Genomic DNA, 22,744 nt, shown 5'->3' with positions numbered 1-22,744 from the left:
AGCAGCTGCTAAACTGAAGGATTTCTCAGTGGAGATATGCAGAGGATTCAGTCCAGGATTCAATCCAGTGTGTATCTCAGCGCAGGGATGCAATCCGTTGGTTTTGATGAAATGTCCGCGTAGAGTAGTACAAGTTCAAGGTAAGTCCTTGGATATTTATGATGATTCATAGGTCAGTTGTGGTGAATTTAAGCTGTTTTATGGAGATGATCAGGAGCATACAAAAGGTGAGGCAGCCATCTTGGGCGCCATACTTTATTATTCTTGGGCGCCATACTTTATTAAATAACATGAAGCAGAGATCCTCTTAGGAACGGAGGAACCCAGACAATTTATTGCAGGAAGTTATCTCGCTCTTCTCATACACAATGTTGCAGATTTTATAACAAAACTAAACAGCCTGTAAAATATATTTGTCTACACAACCTGTCTTGTTTACCTTTTAAAAACAATGCTAAATGTACAGAACATGCATACAGGCAAAGAATGGGTATAGAACACACACAAATATTCAATGTCTTATTAATTACATGGGATAAGGTAATCTATATTAAGATATTAAAAAAGGTAACACAAGAAGCGACCATATCAGGTCTAAGGAACTAGGTCTAGAAACATAAGGTAAAGTTCTCTAAAGCTACATAAGAAATGCAAACAAATATATTGGACAGATGCGCTACTTATCAATGCCGCCTGCTTGATAAATGAAGGAATCCTCATTAAATTCCAGAAACAATACAGGTAAAAAGTATATTTAGCAAGTGGGCGCAAAGAACCTACATGTATCAAATCCTCAAGATATGGAATAGTTCCAAGGATATCAGGCACAGTTCGTAAACTTCCAAGGCCAACCAGTGATCAGTTAGATGGTATTTCTGAAGTGTCGCAGTCAGTGTTCGCAGACTCCCAATGCACCCCGTATATCAATGGGATATTGATCTTTATCTCAATGCAAAGAAAAAAAGATCATGGTGCAGATAGCATTTCAGGGACAAACACGTTTAATAGACACAGGACACTTACAATGTTAAAAAAACATAAAAGCATGTAACCAATCAAATGGTACAATGAAGGATGTGGATCTCTGTTATCCTCACGTTACCCTCCCAGAATGGTAATAGGGATACCACTGGCGGTTCCGGATAGCACACCAGATGGAACAGGCTTACGGTCAGAAGTCAGGGTCACATCCACAGCAACAAACGCCACCAAGTATTTTAGCTAAAGCAGAGATGAAGTGGATTTTTATGCTTAAAACACTCTCCCCTGGAGGTCTAAATGGGGATTTCGAATTAAAATGGTTTCTTTAGCTAATTTTAGTCTGTATATCTTATCCTGTGATCTTTCCCCTATTTTTAGTATATTTTATTATGTACTTTTATGTATGTTTTTATAAATATATATATTTTTTTATTATGTTTTTTCTATATACTACATGGATATGGATTTATATTTATGGATTATGAGGACTTCCGCTGCTCACGCCGTCTTTTTACAATGTGGAACGCATAACACACTTCCGGAAGAGACGCTGGAACGCATGGACACTTCCGGTTCCGGCAATGTGACTTCCGGTCGCGAGCAGCAATGCGGTGTTACTGTGCGGCGGGAAAACGCCACACATATGGATTAGATCATGTAATCATGTATCAGTATATTTTGTATATTATATGTATATTCTTATTATGTTTTATCTATATACTACATGGATATGGTTTTTTTACAATGTGGAACGCATAACACACTTCCGGAAGAGACGCTGGAACGTATGGATACTTCCGGTTCCGGCAATGTGACTTCCGGTCGCGAGCAGCAATGTGGTGTAACTGTGTGGCGGGAAAATGCCACACACATGGATTAGATCATGTAATTATGTATCAGTATATATATGCCTGGATGTTTAGTGACCACCATGCTTCTGAAGAAGGATAAACATTATCCGAAACGCGTTAAGCTGGTGGCGTTTGTTGCTGTGGATGTGACCCTGACTTCTGACCGTAAGCCTGTTCCATCTGGTGTGCTATCCGGAACCGCCAGTGGTATCCCTATTACCATTCTGGGAGGGTAACGTGAGGATAACAGAGATCCACATCCTTCATTGTACCATTTGATTGGTTACATGCTTTTATATTTTTTTAACATTGTAAGTGTCCTGTGTCTATTAAACGTGTTTGTCCCTGAAATGCTATCTGCACCATGATCTTTTTTTCTTTGCATTGAGATAAAGATCAATATCCCATTGATATACGGGGTGCATTGGGAGTCTGCGAACACTGACTGCGACACTTCAGAAATACCATCTAACTGATCACTGGTTGGCCTTGGAAGTTTACGAACTGTGCCTGATATCCTTGGAACTATTCCATATCTTGAGGATTTGATACATGCAGGTTCTTTGCGCCCACTTGCTAAATATACTTTTTACCTGTACATAAGAAATGCATTATTAGGTTTTAGAATTTGCCTAAACATTGTGCAGGTAATGCAGCTACAGTATATCACCCAGTCTTCGTACGCAGAAGCTTTACTGTCCTTTGTTGCGGTCGTGTCTGCGGCTTTATCCTATTGCCGTAACAAAGCCTCTCCCTGGTTTACACACTGCGTATGAATGTGCAAGGGCTGAGACGCCCACACGCATGCTGCTTCACTATCTAGTGTATAAAGACACACAAATTGGTCGCACCACTGAACCTTGCCCCAGCCCTATGTCAGGTGCAACTTCTCCGCCTGATGCTCAGTGAAAATCAGCACTGTGTGCGAGTCATAATCAGGAGGAGAGGAAGGGGAGGACACACACCAAAGTACCAGCGTTTCTGCTGTGACAGGAGCCGAGTGAGATAATCCTCTGCAGCACTCGGCTCCTGCCACAGAGAAGAGCCGACACACACACACTCCAGTCTCCGGGGGCTGCCAGCATCTACAGGCAAGCTGGACACACCCCCGAGGCAAAAATACCTGTGAGGCCACGCCCCTTTCAAATTAAGCCACACCCCTTTTCTGCCGTCGCACGGCACGAGTGGGGGGGATGCATATATAAATGTATGTGTATGTATGTTAAGGAGGGGGGCTAGGGTGGTTTGGAGGGGAGGTCCCCAAGCTATCACTGTACAGGGCCCCAAGTATTCAGTTGCCGCCCCTGCGCACGCCACATTCCAACGCTGCCTCCCTCCATCCCCAGAGGCTCTAACTCCACAACACACGGCCGGCCCGACAGCCCAGAGACGGGGGATTAAACGGACAGAGTGCGTAATACTGTGGAGGGAGATATCTCTGGACGCTGCACCAATTTCACAGGTGAGAGTGCACCGCTGTGAGTGTCGGGGGCAAACTGGGAGCCAGGACAGAGCAATGCCACCCCGGTCTACCCTTCTGGTGTCCACCCCCTCCACTACTTTCCATGTTCTCTTCATCAGCTTCCTCACTGGGGACTCCCCTACCTACTGCCCTGCGTTTCAGTATCCCCTCCCTGCCACCCTGCGTCTCTGTATGCCCTCCCTACCGCTCCGCGTCTCTGTATGACCTCCCTACCGCCCTGTGTCTCTGTATGACCTCCCTACCGCCCAGCCTCTCTGTATCCCCTCCCTACCGCCCTGCATCTCTGTATCCCCTCCCTACCACCCTGCATCTCTGTATCCCCTCCCTGCGTCTCTGTATACCCTTCATACCGCCCCTCTGCATCCACCCCCCGCTCTCTCGCATCTACAAACTCCCTGCCTCATCTGCGGTCCCCCCCCCCCCCCCTGCTACATTCTGTACATTGTGCTCTGCAGCCACTCTTCACGCCATCGCAAGGGGCTACGCCCCCCTCACCATCGGACACCCTTTCGTCGTGCAATTTTTAACCACTAACAAACCTAGGAATGCAGGTAATACTCCATATAATACAAATATTGAACCCCAGCAAGGCGGGCTGGGGTTAAGGGGCGTAGCCCCTTTCGACGGTGTGAAGAGCGCCCTTAGGGCGCGATGAAGCACCTAGTTTATATATTTTTTTAAAATAATATTTTTTTTTTTAACTGACTGAAATTGAGAGAGCATGGTTTTCAGTGGGAAGGGGTGGGAATGCGTTAAAATTCTGAAAAAAAATTGCGTGGGGTCCCCCCTCCTAAGCATAACCAGCCTCGGGCTCTTTGAGCCGGTCCTGGTTGTAAAAATACGGGGGGAAAATGGACAGGGGATCCCCCGTATTTTTAGAACCAGCACCGGGCTCTGCGTCCGATCCTGGTGCAAAAAATACGGGGGACAAAAAGCGTAGGGGTCCACCGTATTTTTTTGAACCAGCACCGGGCTCCACTAGCTGGGGAGATAATGCCACAGCCGTGGGACACTTTTATACCGGTCCCCGCGGCCGTGGCATTAAATACCCAACTAGTCACCCCTGGCGAGGGTACCCTGGAGGAGTGGGGACCCCTTAAATCAAGGGGTCGCCCCCCTCCAGCCACCCAAGGGCCAGGGGTGAAGCCCGAGGCTGTCCCCCCCATCCACGGGCTGCGGATGGGGGGCTGATAGCCATGTGTAAAAATGAAAGAATATTGTTTTTTGCAGAAGAACTACAAGTCCCAGCAAGCGGGTACTTGGAGAACCACAAGTACCAGCATGCGGGGGGGGGGGGGGGGGTTGGGCCCGCTGGTACCTGTAGTTCTTCTGCAAAAAAAAAATACCCAAATAAAAACAGGATACGCACACCGTGAAAGTACAACTTTATTACACACATACCGACACACACATACTTACCTATGTTCACACACCGACCTCGGTCCACTTCTCCATGTAGAATCCGGGGTACCTGAAAATAAAATGATACTCACCTAAATCCAGTGTGTCCTGTCCTGTTTTTATAATCCACGTACTTGGCAAAAAAACAAACCGCATACCCGATCCACATGGACTGAAAAGGGTCCCATGTTTACACATGGGACCCCTTTCCCCGAATGCTGACACCCCCCGTGACTCCTGTCACAGAGGGTCCCTTCAGCCAATCAGGGAGCGCCACGTCGTGGCACTATCCTGTTTGGCTATGCGCGTCTGAGCTGTCAGACAACGCATCGCAAAGCCTCTCCATTATATTCAATGGTGGGAACTTTGCGGTCAGCGGTGAGGTCACCCGCGGTCAGCGGCTGACCGCGGGTAACCTCACCGCTGAGCGCAAAATTCCCACCATTGACTATAATGGAGGGGCTGTGCGATGCGCTGTCTGCCAGCTCAGACGCGCGAGAGTGCCACGACGTGGCGCTCCCTGACTGCCTGAAAGGACCCTCTGTAACAGGAGTCACGGGGGGTGTCAGCATTCGGGGAAAGGGGTCCCATGTGTAAACATGGGACTCCTTTCAGTCCGTGTGGATCGGGTATGCGGTTTGTTTTTTTGCCAAGTACATGGATTACAAAAACAGGACGGGACACACTGGATTTAGGAGAGTATAATTTTATTTTCAGGTACCCCGGATTCTACATGGAGAAGTGGACCGAGGTCGGCGTGTGAACATAGGTAAGTATGTGTGTGTCGGCATGTGTGTAATAAAGTTGTACTTTCACGGTGTGCGTATCCTGTTTTTATTTGGGTATTTTTTTTTGCAGAAGAACTACAGGTACCAGCGCCCCCCCCCCCCCCCGCATGCTGGTACTTGTGGTTCTCCAAGTACCAGCTTGCTGGGACTTGTAGTTCTTCTGCAAAAAAAACAATATCCTTTCATTTTTACACATGGCTATCAGCCCCCCATCCGCAGCCCTTGGATTGGGGGGGGAGAACGGCCTCGGGCTTCACCCCTGGCCCTTGGGTGGCTGGAGGGGGGGACCCCTTGATTTAAGGGGTCCCCACTCCTCCAGGGTACCCTCGCCAGGGGTGACTAGTTGGGTATTTAATGCCACGGCCGCATGAACCGGTATAAAAGTGTCCCCCGGCTGTGGCATTATCTCCCCAGCTAGTGGAGCCCGGTGCTGGTTCAAAAAATACGGGGGACCCCTACGCTTTTTGTCCCCTGTATTTTTTGCACCAGGACCGGACGCAGAGCCCGGTGCTGGTTCTAAAAATACGGGGGATCCCCTGTCCATTTTTCCTCCCGTATTTTTACAACCAGGACCGGCTCAGAGCCCGAGGCTGGTTATGCTTAGGAGGGGGGACCCCACGCAATTTTATTTTTATTTTTAACGATTTTTGTGCCGTCCGAAAAGTCGAATCCAGGACGCACTTATCCGTCAATTGGTCCGTTTTTCGACAGCGGGACTGTCGAATCCGTTTTTTATTGAATATGTCGAATTCCGGCACCCGCCGGCCGGAATTCGACGGTCGAATTGTGTCGAATTTAAAAACGGGCGAAAAAATGCCGCAATTCGCACGGAATTGCATATAACCCATAGACTAAAACATGCTACAAGGAAACACAGCGCCATCCTCAATATATGTCTGTTTAAAGCAATATATCCTCCCAATGACTGTAAACAGAAAATAAAACTATGAACAATAAGAGGGGCGTGGTCTGGTCATCTAGGAGAGTGGACGTGCTCTCCCCAGCTCCTGCAGGCATTGCCCTTATAATAGCTCCTTTCCCCTCCTGACTTGAACCGGGTTGTGCCAGACTGGTTACTGGGACCCCTTGTGTGTGTGTCTACAGCTGCTGTGGGGGACCCGCGGAGTCGGGGAGTGCTTTTAAGCACTCCTGCGGATTGCGGCCTTCCCCAAGCCTGAAGCCGGGAGCTCGAGTTCGAGGACGGGCCGGAGCGGGCGTCCGGAGCCGGGATTTCGCCGCCACCTGCTTCCCCCGGGCGCCACTGGCTTCTCTACACCCCGTTTGCACCTTCCCGCACCCTCACCTGGTGGCTGGGTGCTGGGGCTGACCGAGCAGAGGAGGATCCCCGGAGAACGAAGTGCAAGCGGCGGCCATCTTGCTGGAAGCCGCCTGGAGCCGGGAAGCTGGTGAGCCGCTGTCCGCATCCTCGCTGGCACCCCTCCCTCCTCCCTCTCCCCTGCAGCCGGAGGCCCGGGGCGCTGAACGGTAGGCTGCCCGGACCCCGTAGGCCTTTCCGCCAGCGCCCGCATTCCTCTTGCCTTCCCCCAGCCGTCCGCGCCGGAGCCCCGTAGACGCGCATTGGTGGGGCTGACTGGAGGTCTCCTTCAATTCTTTTGGTCCATAGGTGTGCACCCGGTGACCGGGAGGCTCTTGGTGGCTGGAGCCGCCCCGTACAGCTGAAACCCTATATCCTCCTCTCACCCTGCTCTGCAGCACCCCTCCTGTTGATCCTCTCCCTGAACAAGTGGGCCCAGGTACTCCCGGGGACGGCTCCCCTTCGTGAACAGCTTCCCCTCACCTGCTGCCCTGCTTCCCTGCGCTGGGCCCGATTAAGTGGGGGTCAGTGCCTCTACCCTGCTGCCACCGGGAGGGCTCTATATGCACTGTGCTGGGGGTGCCTTCTCCAGTTTTGTGACTGCTGCTGCTGTCTGGTGTTTCTGAGCGGTGGGAGCCTCACCGCACCGATCCGGGTGCCCCTCGGTGCCTGGGAACTCTCAAGAGAATTATCGTAGCGCTTTCCACGTTACTTTGACCTCTCCTCCCCGACAGCGGTACCCCATATTGCTGGACTCCTCCTCATTTACATATCTCCGGGCGTCTGTTCCGAGCTCGTTTGCGGGATGTGAGGACGACTGCTCTCCATCGGCTATGCTGTCTAACTAATAGGGGAATGTATCCCCCGTCATCCTTCTAAGGCCCTGGTGTTGCTCCTTTGAAATGGTCCTTTCATTTATCCTTCTCTGATGGCCAGAGGCAAGAAAAACCAACAAGGAAAGTCCGCCCGGTCTACACGTAGCACTCCATCTCAATCGACTCTCCGATCCTATCTAGCTGTAGCGACTGCGGTTGACCACCCTTCTACTACATCTGACACAGAGATTGCCTCACCCACGATGGCTTCTTCTCCCCAGACTGGAGATCTACGAGCTCAAATGTCCCAACTACAGGGGGAAATTGGAGAAATCCTGACCCATGTCCGCTCTCTTCCTTCTAAACAAGACATGCAAGCTCTGGAATGTCGCCTTCAGGACTCTATTCAAACCCAGATCTCGTCAGTGCAATCCGACATTAAACATTTGGGGTCCAGAATTGTTTCCTTAGAGGAAGAAAGGGACACGGTAGGAGACCAATTACTTCAGCTTCGCGACACAGTCGCCCAACAGGGGTTGGACATGGAACTGATGCAGAATAAACTAGACGATTTGGACAACAGGGAATAATATCAGAGTTCGAGGCATCCCTGAAGAGGTTCCTTCTTCCGGACTTGTCGACGCCCTAACTAAAATATTCGTCGAGATCCTGGGCCTGGACCCCTCCGACTCGATTGAATTTGACCGGGCTCATAGAGCCCTCAGACCTAAAGGGCCGGCTTCCGAACGCCCGAGGGACGTCATCTGCAGACTCAATTACTTCTCGCAGAAAGAAGACATCCTTCGCAAGGTTCGGGACCTGGAAGGGATTGATTTCAAAGGTACTCGGATCCAAATTTTCCAAGATCTCTCCTGGCGCACACTCCAACAGCGAAGACTGCTGAAGCCTCTGACAGAAACGCTGCGCAAACACGACCTGAAGTACAGATGGGGTTTCCCGTTTTCCTTGCAAGTGTCCCATGCTGGTAAGGTCCTCTCCCTCCAGTCCCCAGTGGACTTGCCTGGATTTTGCTCTGCTTTGGGGCTAGAAGATATTTCCCTCCTGGATTGGCGAGCTTTTACTCTCCCCACCCTGGCCTCCACCAATCCGCCCAGAAGAGAGAGGTGGCACAGGGTCCAGAATCCGAAACGGAAAGCCAAAAGGTGAAGATCCTCCCCGCTTGTTAGATGCCACTTGATGGGAGTACAGATGAAAGACTTTGCTAGTCCTTTCTCCAGCTCTGGTTCTACTGGCTCCCGTGTCGAGCGGTAGATGGACTCCCCTGTGAGATTTATTTGCCTCGTTTCCTTGTTGTCTCTGTTGCATGACCTCAGAAGTTACTAATTTTAGTCCCCCCCCCCCCCTTTATTCCCCCCCCCCCCCCCAGTCCTCCTAGGTGCCCGATGGTATTATTATCCTGTAATTCATCAATGTATCATGTCTTAGCTGTAAATCGTCGACTTGTTTTTAGACCTAGGCCCCTGTTTCTATGCATTTATTTTACGCAACTTTGGCCCCTACTGGTGCCGCCTGGACCCTTCCCTCCCCCCCCCCCCCCTTTTTTTCTTTCTTTCTCCCCCTCTCCCTGAAAGGACCTTTCCCGTTATTGCCATCAGTATTGCTATTCTTGTTGTCATTTATGTTGTTGTTCTTGGATTGCGCAACCAACACCGGTTATTTTCGTTGCTCACGCTTCATTTGCAATAACTAACTCTAGGATGACGGGGCTACGGCCCCCTAATGTACCCCCTGCCGCTATGGTTTCCCCGAGACAGAGGTACCATTATAGTGCCTTTCTTGTCCGGTTGCGGTGTCTTACTGTCCAACCTACTCCGGTATGTCGCTCTTTCTCTGTCTTGTTCTTGGATTCTCTTCTATTCTCTCTCTTCTTCCTAACCCCTCTTTTTTCTTCCCCTCTCTCTGGTCACCCGGTCTGCAATGTACGATCTTTGAGGTCCTACAATACCCCGACACATGGCTTCTACACTTAGGATCATCTCCATATGCCAGGGGTTTAAATGTCCCTGAGAAGAGGGCCGGAGCTCTCCGTTCGTTCCACGCGGAGAGGGCTGATATTGTCCTTGTGCAGGATACTAATTTCCGACATTCCCCCTCTGCACCCCGCCTTAGGAACAGGTTCTTTCCCACTTCGTATTAATGTAATTATTCCCAATCTAAATCTAAAGGTGTGGCCATCCTCTCTGCCAAACACGTACCGGTTACCAATGTGGTGGCCCACAGGTTGGAGGAGGGGAGATGTCTTGTGCTTGTATGCTCTATTTTTAACACAACCTTTACAATTGTTAATATCTATGCCCCCAACCAGGGTCAACCTGCCTTCCTCGAGGCAATTATGGACAGGGTTGATGTGCTGAAACAGGGGATCCTGATTGTGGGGGGTGACTTCAACTGGGCCCTTGACCACACCCTAGACACCTCTTCTGAGTTCCCGCTGGTACGACACCGCTTATCCAGGAGGGTGCGACGCCTCCTTCACGCCCATCAGCTGTCCGACGTCTGGCGCATATTACACCCATCGGACCGGGACTATACGTATTATTCGGTCCCTCACTGTTCCTACTCTAGGCTAGACTATATTCTACTTGACCACAGGCACCTGTCCCTGGCCTGCGACGCTTCCATTGGCCAGATGACATGGTCCGATCACGCCCCGGTTAGACTGGACATTTCTGTCGGTCCCCCTCCCGCTCAGCGACGCTCGTGGCGGTTTAATGAGTCCCTATTGCATGACCCGTACTGTAAAGCCCAACTGGAGGAAGCCATTGCTATGTACATTGACTGTAATGTCTCCCCTGATGTCTCTGACTTGACAATTTGGGAAGCTCACAAATGCGTAATCCGGGGAAAGTGCATCCAATTGGGCTCCTATTTAAAGAAACAACGTTTGGGCCAAATTGAGGGACTCCTACGGCAAATTGCATCCCTAGAAACTGCTCATAAGGCCTCCCTTTCTCCCGACACCTATGTTGATCTAGTCACGGCCCGTTCGTCCCTGAATAAATTGCTACTAGATAAAGTGAATTTCTCTTTTCGGAAGTGTCGCAATCGGTACTACCGCTGGGGCAACAAGCCGGGCAAAATGCTTGCCAGGGCCTTACGTTCCCAAAGGGCACTCTCATTTATTCCCTCCATAAAGGACGGGCAGGGCAGTCTGTTCCACAATACGGACAAAATTGCGGAGACATTCTGTTCGTACTACACCTCCCTTTACAATCTCCCCTCACCCGACTCAGCTAGAGATCGGGCGCGCGATGTGGACGTTTATCTTACAAAGATTGGCTTCCCTAAACTCCCGGAAGATGCCGGGGAAGAGTTGGAAAAGCCCTTTACTTCCCAAGAACTCGACGATGCCATTAAATCTACCCCTTCTGGAAAGAGTCCTGGCCCTGATGGTTTCACCATTAATTATTATAAAGCTTTTCGGGATAAATTGTCCCCTCTCCTCTTATAGGCCCTACACACTGGCCGATTTTTTGAAAGATATGAACGATCTCGTTCATAAATGAACGAGAACTCATTCATAACTTTCAGTGTGGAGACTCCAGCGATGAAAGATGTGCGGCCCCGCGCTCGTTCATCGCTGGTCTCCCGTCGGCTGTGCATGCAGGCCAATATGGACGATCTCGTCCATATTTGCCTGCACTTCAATGCAGCCGCGTGACGGGGGGAGTGAAGAAACTTCACTCCCCCCGTCACTACCCCCCCGCCGCCGGGTCGCTCGTCGGCCGTTTCGGCTGTCGGGCACCTCGGCGGCGCATCGTCAAATGTGTAGGGCCCCTTAGACGCATGTAACATAGTCTCCGATACACACCCTTTTTCTAGGCAATCCCTTGAGGCCCACATCGCGGTTATCCCTAAGGTAGGTAAGGATCCCTCCCTGTGTCCCAGCTACCGGCCTATATCCCTTCTCAATGTTGATGTCAAGTTCTTCGCCAAGCTCCTGGCTAATAGGCTCAGATCCCTGTTACCCTCCCTTATACATGATGACCAAGTGGGGTTTGTCCCTGGTCGAGAGGCAAAGGACAATACGTCTAAGATTGTGGCTCTCATACATTATGTCTCCTCAAAGGACTCCCCGACGATCCTGCTATCCACGGACGCTGAAAAGGCGTTTGATAGAATTGACTGGGGGTTCATGGCCGGGGTGTTGAGACACATGGGACTGGGCCCGACTTGCCTGCATCGCATTCTTGCCCTCTACCCCTCCCCTTCTGCCAGGATCGTGATCAACGGCTCCCTGTCCGCTCCGTTCGACATTAATAATGGGACTATGCAGGGATGCCCCCTGTCCCCCATGATTTTTATCCTCTGCATGGAAGCCCTAGCTAGAGCAATTAGGCTTAATCCGAATATCTCGGGGATCAGGCTCCAGGACGTGGAATATAAACTTGCCCTCTTTGCCGATGATTTACTGGCTACGCTTACAAACCCCAGTCTCCTTACCTAATTTAATGGATGAGTTTAAGCTCTTTGGTGAGCTCTCTAATTTTAAAATATATTACTCAAAATCAGTGGCACTGAATCTTACTACCCCGTCTGCCATAGCATCTGGACTTAAAACGGCTTTCCCCTTCACCTGGCACTCCTCTCACCTGAAATACTTGGGGACCACAATTACCAGGGATCCCTCGCGTCTTTTCGACTCTAACTTTACCCCCCTCTTAACTAAACTTCGTGCTGACCTTCAGTCCTGGACGTCCAAATCTTTCTCCTGGTTGGGTAGACTGGGTATTCTCAAAATGAATTTCCTCCCCAAAATCTTGTACCTTTTGCAGACCCTACCGATTAAAATTCCTACAACATGGTTCCGGGAGGTGCAACTGATATTTAGAGAATGTACCTGGGGGGGCAAGAGGCCGCGCTTGAAATTTTCCATAACGGTTAGACAGAGGGACAAGGGCGGCCTCCGCCTGCCAGATATACAAGGCTATTATCGAGCCTGCCATCTCCAGAGGATCCTTTGGTGGTCTAGACCCTCCCCATCTAAACAATGGGTGCAGATAGAGAGTAGGCACTCCCGTTACCAATTGCTGTCGCCCCTTTCTGCATACCCTCCCTGCCATTTTTCACCCCACTATAGGCCCCACTTTGACGTGTTGGAAAGCGATTAGAAAGTCCCCCTCTATTTCTTCGCCGACTTCCGCTTACATGTCTTTCTTATTTGATGAACGATTCCCCCCTGGTAAGGCAAAGCAGGCCTTCCAGTCATGGTATGACTTGGGTCTTTGGAGGGTCGGGCAGCTGATGGAGGGGGGTGGGGTAGTCTCCTTTTCGAATCTACAAGAGAACTGGCACTTGCCGCCCAGGGACTTTTGGCGTTATCTGCAAGTTCGCCATTTTTTGGTGTCTCTGGGTTACCCTGGAGGGAGGACTTTGGCCCTCACGCTGTTTGAACGCCTCCGCGGTGGCCCATCATCCCTGCCCCACTCTATCTCCCTGATATACAATCTCCTATTGACAGATTCCAGCCCGACCCTTCCCCCCTTTACTGAGACGTGGGATAGACATCTCGGCAGGGAGCTTGGCGAGGACGTTTGGGAGAAGATTTTCAAGCTGGCTCACGCCTGCTCCCCTAGTACTCTGGTAGTGGAGACCCAATACAAATTGATCTCTCGGTGGTATAGATGCCCTGATATTCTTTCTAAGATGGGCCTGGGCCTCCCCAATACCTGTTGGCGCTGCTCCTCTGGCCCTGGGTACCCGCTCCATATATGGTGGTCATGCCCCTTGCTCCAACCCTTCTGGAAGGAGATAATTGCACTCTCTGCTGAAATTATGGGAGTTGAGGTACCAACGGATCCCCTGTTTTGGTTGTTTCCCTACTCGTCCAAACCCATTACGAGCTATAAACACTCCTTACTGTGCCATCTCAATAATGCCGCCAAGGCGGTGATTCCTGTCCACTGGCGATCCTCCTCTCCTCCAACTGTTAGAGAATGGTTGAATAGTGTAGACCTTTATATGGACTTGGATGATGTGATGGCATCTGCTGACGGGGGCTATTTATCCTTCAGAGATACATGGGCTCGATGGCTACTCTTTAAGGACTCCCCAACCTTTCGGTCACTCCTCGCCTCCAGTCCCTCTACGCCCTCTTAGATATCGCCTCACCTTAATGTGCCATGTTTGGGTACGTGATAAGTAAGAGACTCGCGCTGTGGACCGGGTGACTCCGCTTTTGACTCTGATTCTGATTTTGATTCGGATTCTTGTCCTTCCCCCTCCTTTTCTCCTCCTCCTCTTTCTGTGTCTCCTCTTTCCTTTTCTCCTTTCTCTTGCTCTCGCTTTGGTTTAATAAGGTTAACAAGATATGTTTGACTATTTAACTATACCGTTCCTTGTGGTCGAGCTGTTCCGATACATTGAGTATATGCCATCCTGTTACTGACCGCGGGAGCTAGACAGGTTTATAGCTGTACTATGACACTATTTGTTAATGCGACTGTCGATATGTTAACCGTTTGTTATTGCTTCTAAATTCTTCAATAAACATATTTTGCACTAAAACTATGAACAATAAGCTACAACTGCACAAAATTTGAGCATTGCACTTGAAGGAGTAACAGGGATGAAGAAACGCATGGTCCATGGAACGCTGGTGTACAGATATAGTAATGTACATGCGGTATCCATGCACTCGGCAGTGTGTGATACAGCTTCAGGAAAGGCATCACTATGGCAATAGTGCTCTGTCCAGCCTAACATGAGCTTTTATTACAGAAATTGGAGTGTTCCCAAAGTCTGAATTTGTTAGGTTATTGTCTTTGTAGGCACTCCGGATCAATACCTATGCTGAGTAAGAATGACATATAGCTTGTCACATATAAGTACCCCACCGCCTTGTGCGCTGATGTGTGACTAGCTTGTAGTTTCAATGCAAAAGTCCTACTGAAACATGTAACAAGAAAGGTTTCTTCTAAAGAAAAAGATATCACAAGAGAAGGTCCCGAGTGCAGGAAGGTCAGCCTGTGTTAGGTGGTGTATATATATGTAATAGCCATTCTATAGAACACCTTCCTAAACAATGTTTCAGCGTTATGATTTTCAGGTCTGGTTTCACAAGGCAATTTCTACAAAGTCTAGTTTTACTCACATTATTTCTACTCCCCCTGGGGTAACTGAAGGTAGTGTGTGATCTCTGCTGGAAGAGGAGTCAGTAGTGCATTCAGGATCAGATAGAGAATCGCTGCCAGAAGGCTCGCTACTGCTGGGTGATGCATTCCTTTGAAAGTTAGTGTTGGTAGCAGCATGGGGAAGCTCACCTTCACTGAATGCATCACTTATAAACAAGCCTTCGTGAGTCAAGTAAGCCACATCGCCGTCCACTTGGCCTTCTCTGCCCAGGCCTTTCTGGGCTCCCATTACCTCCATTTCTCTGATCCGCTGATTCTTATCTAAGACCATGAGTACAACACTGCGGATAACGCTTAAAGTGGCCTGAGGGGGGGGAATACAAATAAACGTTACATTAATAAACAGGCATGCAGTAAAAGTCACAGAGAAATCAGAGGCATTAAGGGAAACTTCATCAAGTAAGAAGATTTCACTCCAAACAAATGCTGGACATAAACGGTTAGATAAAACGACATTCAGACGACATACATTATCCGACAGTTTGACACCCATCGGATATCTTGGACATACACAGTGAGGTATTTCTGAGTGTATGGCGACATGAGATCTGCTATCCTCACCTGCGGGGAAAACATTTCCCCGAAGCGGTCGCAGCAGCAGACACTGCTAGCTGTGGCCGGCCAATTAGCAGGTCAGGCAGGTTGAAGATTTTTCATGCCCGACCATCGCTGATCGGTTGCAGCTATACACTATGCAATTTTTGGTTTGATTAGGGATGGACATAGATGGCCGATTTTTTTATCACCATCAATGTTTTTCTTGCAATTCTAGGGTTTTCAACATTTGATGTCGGCTTTCCAACGGCAGCCTCCATCAAATGGTGTGCAAGCGATGTTAAAATACAGCTGAATTCAGCTGTTTAATCTGATGAACAGCCGCTTGTTGCTTTTGCGCATGCACAAACTTTTTAGCACATGAGCGAACCATCGCAACATTTTTTTCATCTAATTCTTTTGATGCTATAGTTATGGCAGAAGCACAGCCATCATTCGATGGCGGCCTTTCAGATGCCCAACCTGTTCTGCCGATGTTCTGAGGAACAGGCCGATAATTGCATAAAGTAGGCCCAGCTTAAATGGTGTTTTGAAACAAGTGCCATTTTTCTCTTCCCCATCAGATTTCTTGGGGCAGCTGACATAACCTTATTAGTAGTGCCTTGTGATTGGTTGGATCAACTCACTGTAAGAAGGAGCAACCAAAAGTGAAACAATACGTGGATGCTGCCCATAACACTATGGAGACAGCAGTCACAGGATGAGATGCATTTGTATCACAGGTGGCCTTAGCTAGAAAGCAAAAGAACCCTATAGATGGGTGGAGCTCTCCTTTGCTATACTAGAGCAGAGAGATACTGTATATATGCATTACAATATACTTAGCTGCATCACTCCCACTTTCCTGAGACAACAAGCTGCCCCGTCCTCTCTGTGTCTCAAGGAATTTTGTTTAGCGGAAAGTTTCACGTACAAATACTAACGTCTTACCTTGACTCTCCGAAGGAAGATTGTAAAGGTCAAAAAAATATTCTGCAGCAAATCAAGCCACTGCGAGAAATTCATCAACCGCATCTGATCAGCAAGCCTGTAACACCAGAACCACAATCAGTGTGCCCCCAATATCTCGTAGAACTGAGCTGGCCAAACCAGTCCTCGAGATCTACCAACAGTTCACATTTTCCAGACCACCTAGCTGGTGCACAGGTGTAGTCATTACTAGTTAAGATGTGCTGCATTCATTCCTGACAACTCTACAGATTTCCAGGAGGCCTGGAAACCATGAACTGTTGGTAGATCTCGAGTACCGGTTTGGCCAGTCCTGCTATAGAACGTTACATTGTTACACAGGTAAATATATAAAAGGAACCAGAAACTGAAGCTACACTTTATTATAGTTGTGACCCAAAAGAACATGATGCCAGTTGCTAAGTACTATGCACAGGACCTTATTCAGTAAGGATTGCAAAATGTGTGAATCGCAATCCGGTGGTTATCGAATGACTGCGCATGTGCAGAATTCGTATTGCGCACGCGTGAGTAATAATAGCAACATAAAATGCGTGCATATTGTGATCGCAATGCTGCCGCTATTTGACTGACAGGAAGCCGGCGTTTCTGGGCGGAAACCTGCCGTTTTCTGGGTGTGCCTGAAAAAAGCGCACGTGCCCAGGCGTTTTAAAGGAGGGCCTCTGACGTCAGCGATGACCACTTCCAGCCTCCTTTGTCGCAAGAATTGTGGATGACCTTGCCCGGCGCAGGTATGGTTTTGGAATCAGCCCGCATATTGCAACGCATTCACAATTTCTGCAATCTGCGTTTTTTCTCAATTTCTGGACGGCAACTATTTGATAGCAGAAACTGCATTCCTTACTGAATAAGGTCCAGTGTTCAGATGGAACATACACGGGGTAGTGCTTGTGATGGATGGCAAAATGCTACTATAAGGGCACTGCTAGACCGGAGGAAAGAGATTCGCTGACAGGCGTGGTGCTGATTTCTTGTCATGAACACTTAAATATTCAATTGCACTACTACGCGACAAGCTATTTTAGCCAATTCTATGTAAGGGAATCTTTATTTGCTATAAAAATTCACTAAAACCTCATTCTGGACAAAAAATATTGTATTAGCATTTATTGAAGTGGGTAATAATAGCCAGTATACTGCAGAAATGAAAGTGTTTAAGTACAGTACAATACAGGTTTTAAGTTCATAAAGAAATCAGCAATCTTTCCCAAGAAATACTTACTTTGTGACATGCTCAGAGTCTATTTCATCAATTTGGGAGACTATGCTAATTACACACTGTGAAGAAATAAAGAAAAATAATATGTACTAATCTCTAGAGAATACCAGCCAGATCAGTAAATATGTAATAGAAAATGAAAACAGTCTGGGACAGAACATGCAACCAGAATGCTCAGGCTGGGGGATCCTCACATTTTGGCCATACCCTCTGAGGCACCTTAATACTCAGGATCAGACACAGAGGGGGCTCATGCACATTTTACATAAACAGCGCACGTTTAAAATATGTCCAAACAAAAGTAGGGTTTTGGTACTTACCAGGTATATCCTTTTCTTTGAATCCACTAGGAGTCACTGGAGTACTCTTGGGATATGGACGGGCATTAGCAGCAAGAGAGGCACATTTAAATATTTAAATGTGTAACCCTCCACCTCTTCCATACTCCCATAGAGACCTCAGTGTTTTTTGCCTCTCAGCAAGAAAAGACACGTCTTGGACTTGGCTCCAAGCTTCACTTTTTATTGTTATTTTTATAGGCAATCCCTTCCCCACTTACTAAGAAGTGTGGGTCCGGGATTGTACTGCCTCCAACTGCTGCTGACATGTGGGCGCTTGCAGGAGAAGCATGCCCGTGTCAGCCAGGCAGCACACGATCCCTTCCCCACTTGCTAAGAAGTGAGGGTCCGGGATTGTACTGCCTCCAGCCGCTGCTGACATGTGGGCGCTTGCAGGAGAAGCATGCCCGTGTCAGCCAGGCAGCACACGATCCCTTCCCCACTTGCTGAGAAGTGAGGGTCCAGGATTGAGCGGTCATCTCCTCCAAATACAGCAGGTTGCAATGCCATGTGTGTGCTGAGCCGGACGCATCTCTAGATGTGACCATACCTGTAGTGGTAGCATATGACTGACCGCTGCTGACGTGTCTGTGTACAGATCTATGCCTATAGCATTTACATTAACACGCCTTTACTGTAACTGGCCTACGCTTGCCTGTAATATCACATCCCCATTCTGCCTTTCTAAGCACGGGAGTAATTGTGTAAGAAACAAACAAATCTGCTTGCGGACATAAAGTTTAAATCTTTTTTATTTAGTGTGTGTACGCAAGGTAAAGTGCATGCAAATTTTATGCAAAAAATAAAATATAAAAAACATGCATGCTCTCAAGCGTGGGAAGCCTCCCCAGTGTTTAGTACCTGCTTAATGATGCTTTTTGCAGTTGTCATCATTTCGTCAGCGTAGATTACAAAAAAGTCCATCTTTCTCTGTTTTAACAGCCCAAACACCAGCGACACCAGTCTCTCCTATAAAAAAATAAACATAACGGACATGTCTACAGCTGTACACTTGCAATGGGGCCTACAGAAAAGCAAACTGAAGAATCTGGAAATTCTCACTAAAAAAATACCAAACCCAAATGTAAAGCTGCATATAAATATCAACAATTATCATTCACAAATTGTTTTTGTAGCGTCCCAGAATAGAAGTTATAGGGTAAAAGGATTCTGCGTATGAACATATTGTCAGCGCAAATTGGGCATCTTGTACTGCAGAGGAGGAAGCTTACAGAAGGTAACTGTTAAGCGAGTCCAAACTCATTAGTAAAATATCCAAAAGACACTTTGTAGCATTAACTTCTCTTAAAAACAAAAACAACGACTCTCTGTCAGGAGGGGATAGGCAACGTGAGGATTGAGTTCACACACCTCGCCCTGCAGCCCTAGTGTTTGCATCACTGAGGGGTCATGACTACACCCCGGAGAGATGCCAGGTGCTTTTCAGAACGAGGCTGCCACATCAATTGTTCCAGATCCACTAACTGTTGTGTGCATCAGTGTTACACAGAGCAGCAGGGGTCAAACACGCCTACCCACCGGTCCAGCGATTGGGACAATACAGTCCTGATCATGACAGTAAAGCCCTCAAACAAAGACTGTCCCGCTGAAAAGGGGGCAGTTACGAGGTAAAAATACTTTATTACCCAACTGCAACACTACAATGTAAATTTCCATTGTATGGAGAGAGGCTGAACATTTGTTGATAAGAACTTATCTGTTCGATCACAAAGTATCTCTTAAGGTGCATACACACCGTTAGATTTTGGCTATGCGATAATGGCTATGTGCGATTTTGACTATACTTTAGTACTAGATAGTCAAAACTGACTTGCCTGCACAGTCTATCTAGCCTTGTGATACCGACCCCGCAGGAGTGCGCATAGGGATCACAATGTGGCTAACACTTGCGATTTGCACTAACTTTCCTTGCCATTTTGACTATATAGTCAAAATTGCAAAGCAAAAGTTCACTGTGTGTACACACCTTAAGTACAGAGAAGAGACACCATATCTTGTCCGTAAGTAATCCATTTAGGAGCTATAGCACAACTTCATGTTTTGATAGAATTACATTTACTACATGGAAAAGCATTTAACAATGCAAAGATCAAAACATAAAAGTCAAAAAGCGTAATGACAGACCTCACTGCTCTGTCCACACAAATGCAGTCTCCTAAAATGTCAGCAATCATTTAGCATTGGCTAACGCATTTCATCACACAGAGCTGGCAACTTATTCTGTCCGTCTCTGGATGAATTTATTCAACCAATCTAATACACAAACTAAATTCTATATTGGGATAATAGAAAGCAGTCTCCTATGGGGATGTAGTTATGTGACAGTCACATAACCTCCCCCTGCATCCCGCACACTGAAAATACTGACAGTCGGCATGCCGACTAGAAGAGACTATTCCCACTTTTGGGCATCCAGGACCCCCATAGAGTGGGAATAGAACCTGTGGCGAGGTCAGCCCCCCCCCCCCTCCCCCCCCGGGATTCTGCAGCCGGGAACACGGCGTCAGGGTGCTGACCGCTGGGATCCCGGCCAACGATAATACGGCCCCAACCCCACCTATGTGACAACTGGCATTAGGTTATTTGAGCACCTTTTTTTAAAATTGTTCTATTTGCCATCATCATCGGCTTATAAAGAGTCTTGTTCACATCCGTATTTAGAACATGATCTACATATCACACCTGGTCTAACTGTAGCAGGACGTCCACTGTGAGCGCCTTTAGACAATGGAATATAATTTGGTGCATCTTTAGACGCAACCATTAGTTAAACCATTGAATAACCACCTAGCAGTCAACACCTAGCACATTTCCAATGCATTTTTAAATCTGCGGAAAATGCATCTCTGTACGTACACACCATGGGAATGTTTAGTGACTGAGACGCATGCATCAGGCCCTTTGTCTCTCTTCTCGGATGTAAACCAATACAGAAGTACTGTATAAAAGCCACTTATTTGTATTAAGCTGTCCCCTCACCTCTTCTATCACTTGGCAGTCCTCCTCTAATGGTCTGCTTAAGTCACTGCGAGCATATGATGTGAATTCTGCAATGATCATTTTATCTATGAGCTTCTCCAGTTCGCAAAGCTGTGACCCGAGATGTCTGTAGGGAATGAAAAAAAAATAATTATTGTGTGATAAATGCAAATTAACATTTACTATGTAACTTTAAATCTTCCCGGTTGTGCAAAAAAGGAGGCAATCTGCGCTCAGTAGTATCCCAGATTAAGAATACAAAGCTTCTGTGCACACATTATGTTGACCCTGTGGCTCTCCTGTGGCCGCTACACCTACAATCTGTGACTACATAAAAAGAGAGATAGAAAAAAGAAGAAGTTAGCAATTCACAACACTTACCGAAAACTGTGAATTCCCTGCAGCTCCTGCTGCAAGACTTCTTGTGTGGTTGCTATTAAGTCCAGTGCCCCAACGTACTCAGAGGTTGATAGCAGCAGCTGAACAGTGGGCTGAGTCTGGTGCACTGTAGCCATTAATTTGAGTTTATTATACACCTTAATGCAGTTGTTCCTGTTCATTGTTTGCCGCAAGATTCGCAGAGAACCCTCGCACATAACTCGGTCTATCTGAGAAATCTTGTCCCGCAGCATCTTTACTGCCTGGGAAGTCTTCCTGAGGTAGTCCTGAAGCTCGTGCTGTGAGGTCATAGCGTGGAAGAAGGCCTCAGAGCGCAGAGAGATCTGATGAGCAATATTTACCTCAACAATGTCCAAGTAGTGGCTCAGCTTCAGAAAAGAAAAAAAAAAGTTGCACACGTCATTGGCCATTGCACTTCTAGAACAGCTGTAGTACACAGAATTATACCACACACTCTAAACTAGATATTTTCTCACCAGACACAGTATTATCTTCTAGAGTCTAGTCAGAACTCCAAGTGAGTTTTCTCCTTTATAGAGGTTAATAATCTGTACTTATCTCACTTAGGGGGATATTCAATTAAGTCGAAAAAACTGCACTAATTCGACAGAGTATTCAATTGCGGTGGGTTTTCGTTTTTGATTCCATTTTCACCCATGCCATTTCACTTTTTTTGTGGAATTGGCATGGGCAAAAATTGCACCCAAAAAAGTGCAAATTTGCCAAAACACGTGTATTGGCGGTGAATTCGCTGATACACTTGGTTTTCGCCAGTGCCGGATTTTTCGACCAGCGCGTCACTGGCATTGAATTGGTTGAATGTAAATTTGACCTAAAAACGGGCGAAAAGTGCCTTTTTTTTCAACTGGTCAAAAAAAATGGCACTACTTGAACACCATCCTTAGGGGGTATCCAATTATCCGCGGTAATTTACAGCATCTACTTGTCCCGCCGGGGCCCAATTAGCCCTAATAAGATGGCGCGAGAAGTGGCTTATCTGGGATTTTGTTTCACCTGCCTCAGGTGACAGAGGTTTCCCACTTATCCAGGTCCCACTGTATTATTAACCCTTCTGCCTACAGGGTAGCAATACTGCCATTTTCATCAATTGGTACTGGAAGGATTTCTGAACAAATATCAGAAGTGACCAGTGAAACTGTATCGGACATGTTAACAATGATGCGCAGAGCTGGACCAGTGACATGCATGATGCACAGACATGTGAAGACTGTGGTAGAATAGGTGGATTGCTGGGCAGTACCTCGGCAGCAATAGATGGAGTCCGCTACATACAGAACTCTTATCCTCTAATACCTTTTTTTATAGGACACTCATTGGTAAAAAGCAGACAATTTTCATCTACAAAACTATGGCCCTCATTCCGAGTTGTTCGCTCGGTATTTTTCATCGCATCGCAATGAAAATCCGCTTAGTACGCATGCGCAATGTTCGCACTGCGACTGCGCCAAGTAACTT

General features: G+C 47.6%; 1 protein-coding gene across 3 annotated transcripts in view; it reads right to left on the bottom strand.

Moving 5' to 3' along the window:
- The window catches only part of VPS54 (VPS54 subunit of GARP complex), a 243,712-nt gene that overhangs the window by 94,535 nt on the left and 126,433 nt on the right, over nt 1-22,744 (bottom strand). For all 3 annotated transcript variants that reach the window (XM_063918442.1, XM_063918445.1, XM_063918444.1), the window contains 6 exons: nt 21,251-21,636; nt 20,870-20,996; nt 18,731-18,838; nt 17,535-17,590; nt 16,274-16,370; nt 14,749-15,092 (listed from right to left, as the gene is read on the bottom strand). In XM_063918442.1, the coding sequence (XP_063774512.1) occupies nt 14,749-15,092; nt 16,274-16,370; nt 17,535-17,590; nt 18,731-18,838; nt 20,870-20,996; nt 21,251-21,636 (1,118 nt within the window). The remainder of the gene's footprint in view (nt 1-14,748; nt 15,093-16,273; nt 16,371-17,534; nt 17,591-18,730; nt 18,839-20,869; nt 20,997-21,250; nt 21,637-22,744) is intronic.

This window comes from Pseudophryne corroboree, chromosome 4 (assembly GCF_028390025.1).
Source record: "Pseudophryne corroboree isolate aPseCor3 chromosome 4, aPseCor3.hap2, whole genome shotgun sequence".
Classification (NCBI taxonomy): Eukaryota; Metazoa; Chordata; class Amphibia; order Anura; family Myobatrachidae; genus Pseudophryne; species Pseudophryne corroboree.
Note: the sequence above shows the minus strand (reverse complement) of the source record. Positions and strands in the feature narration are given on the sequence as shown.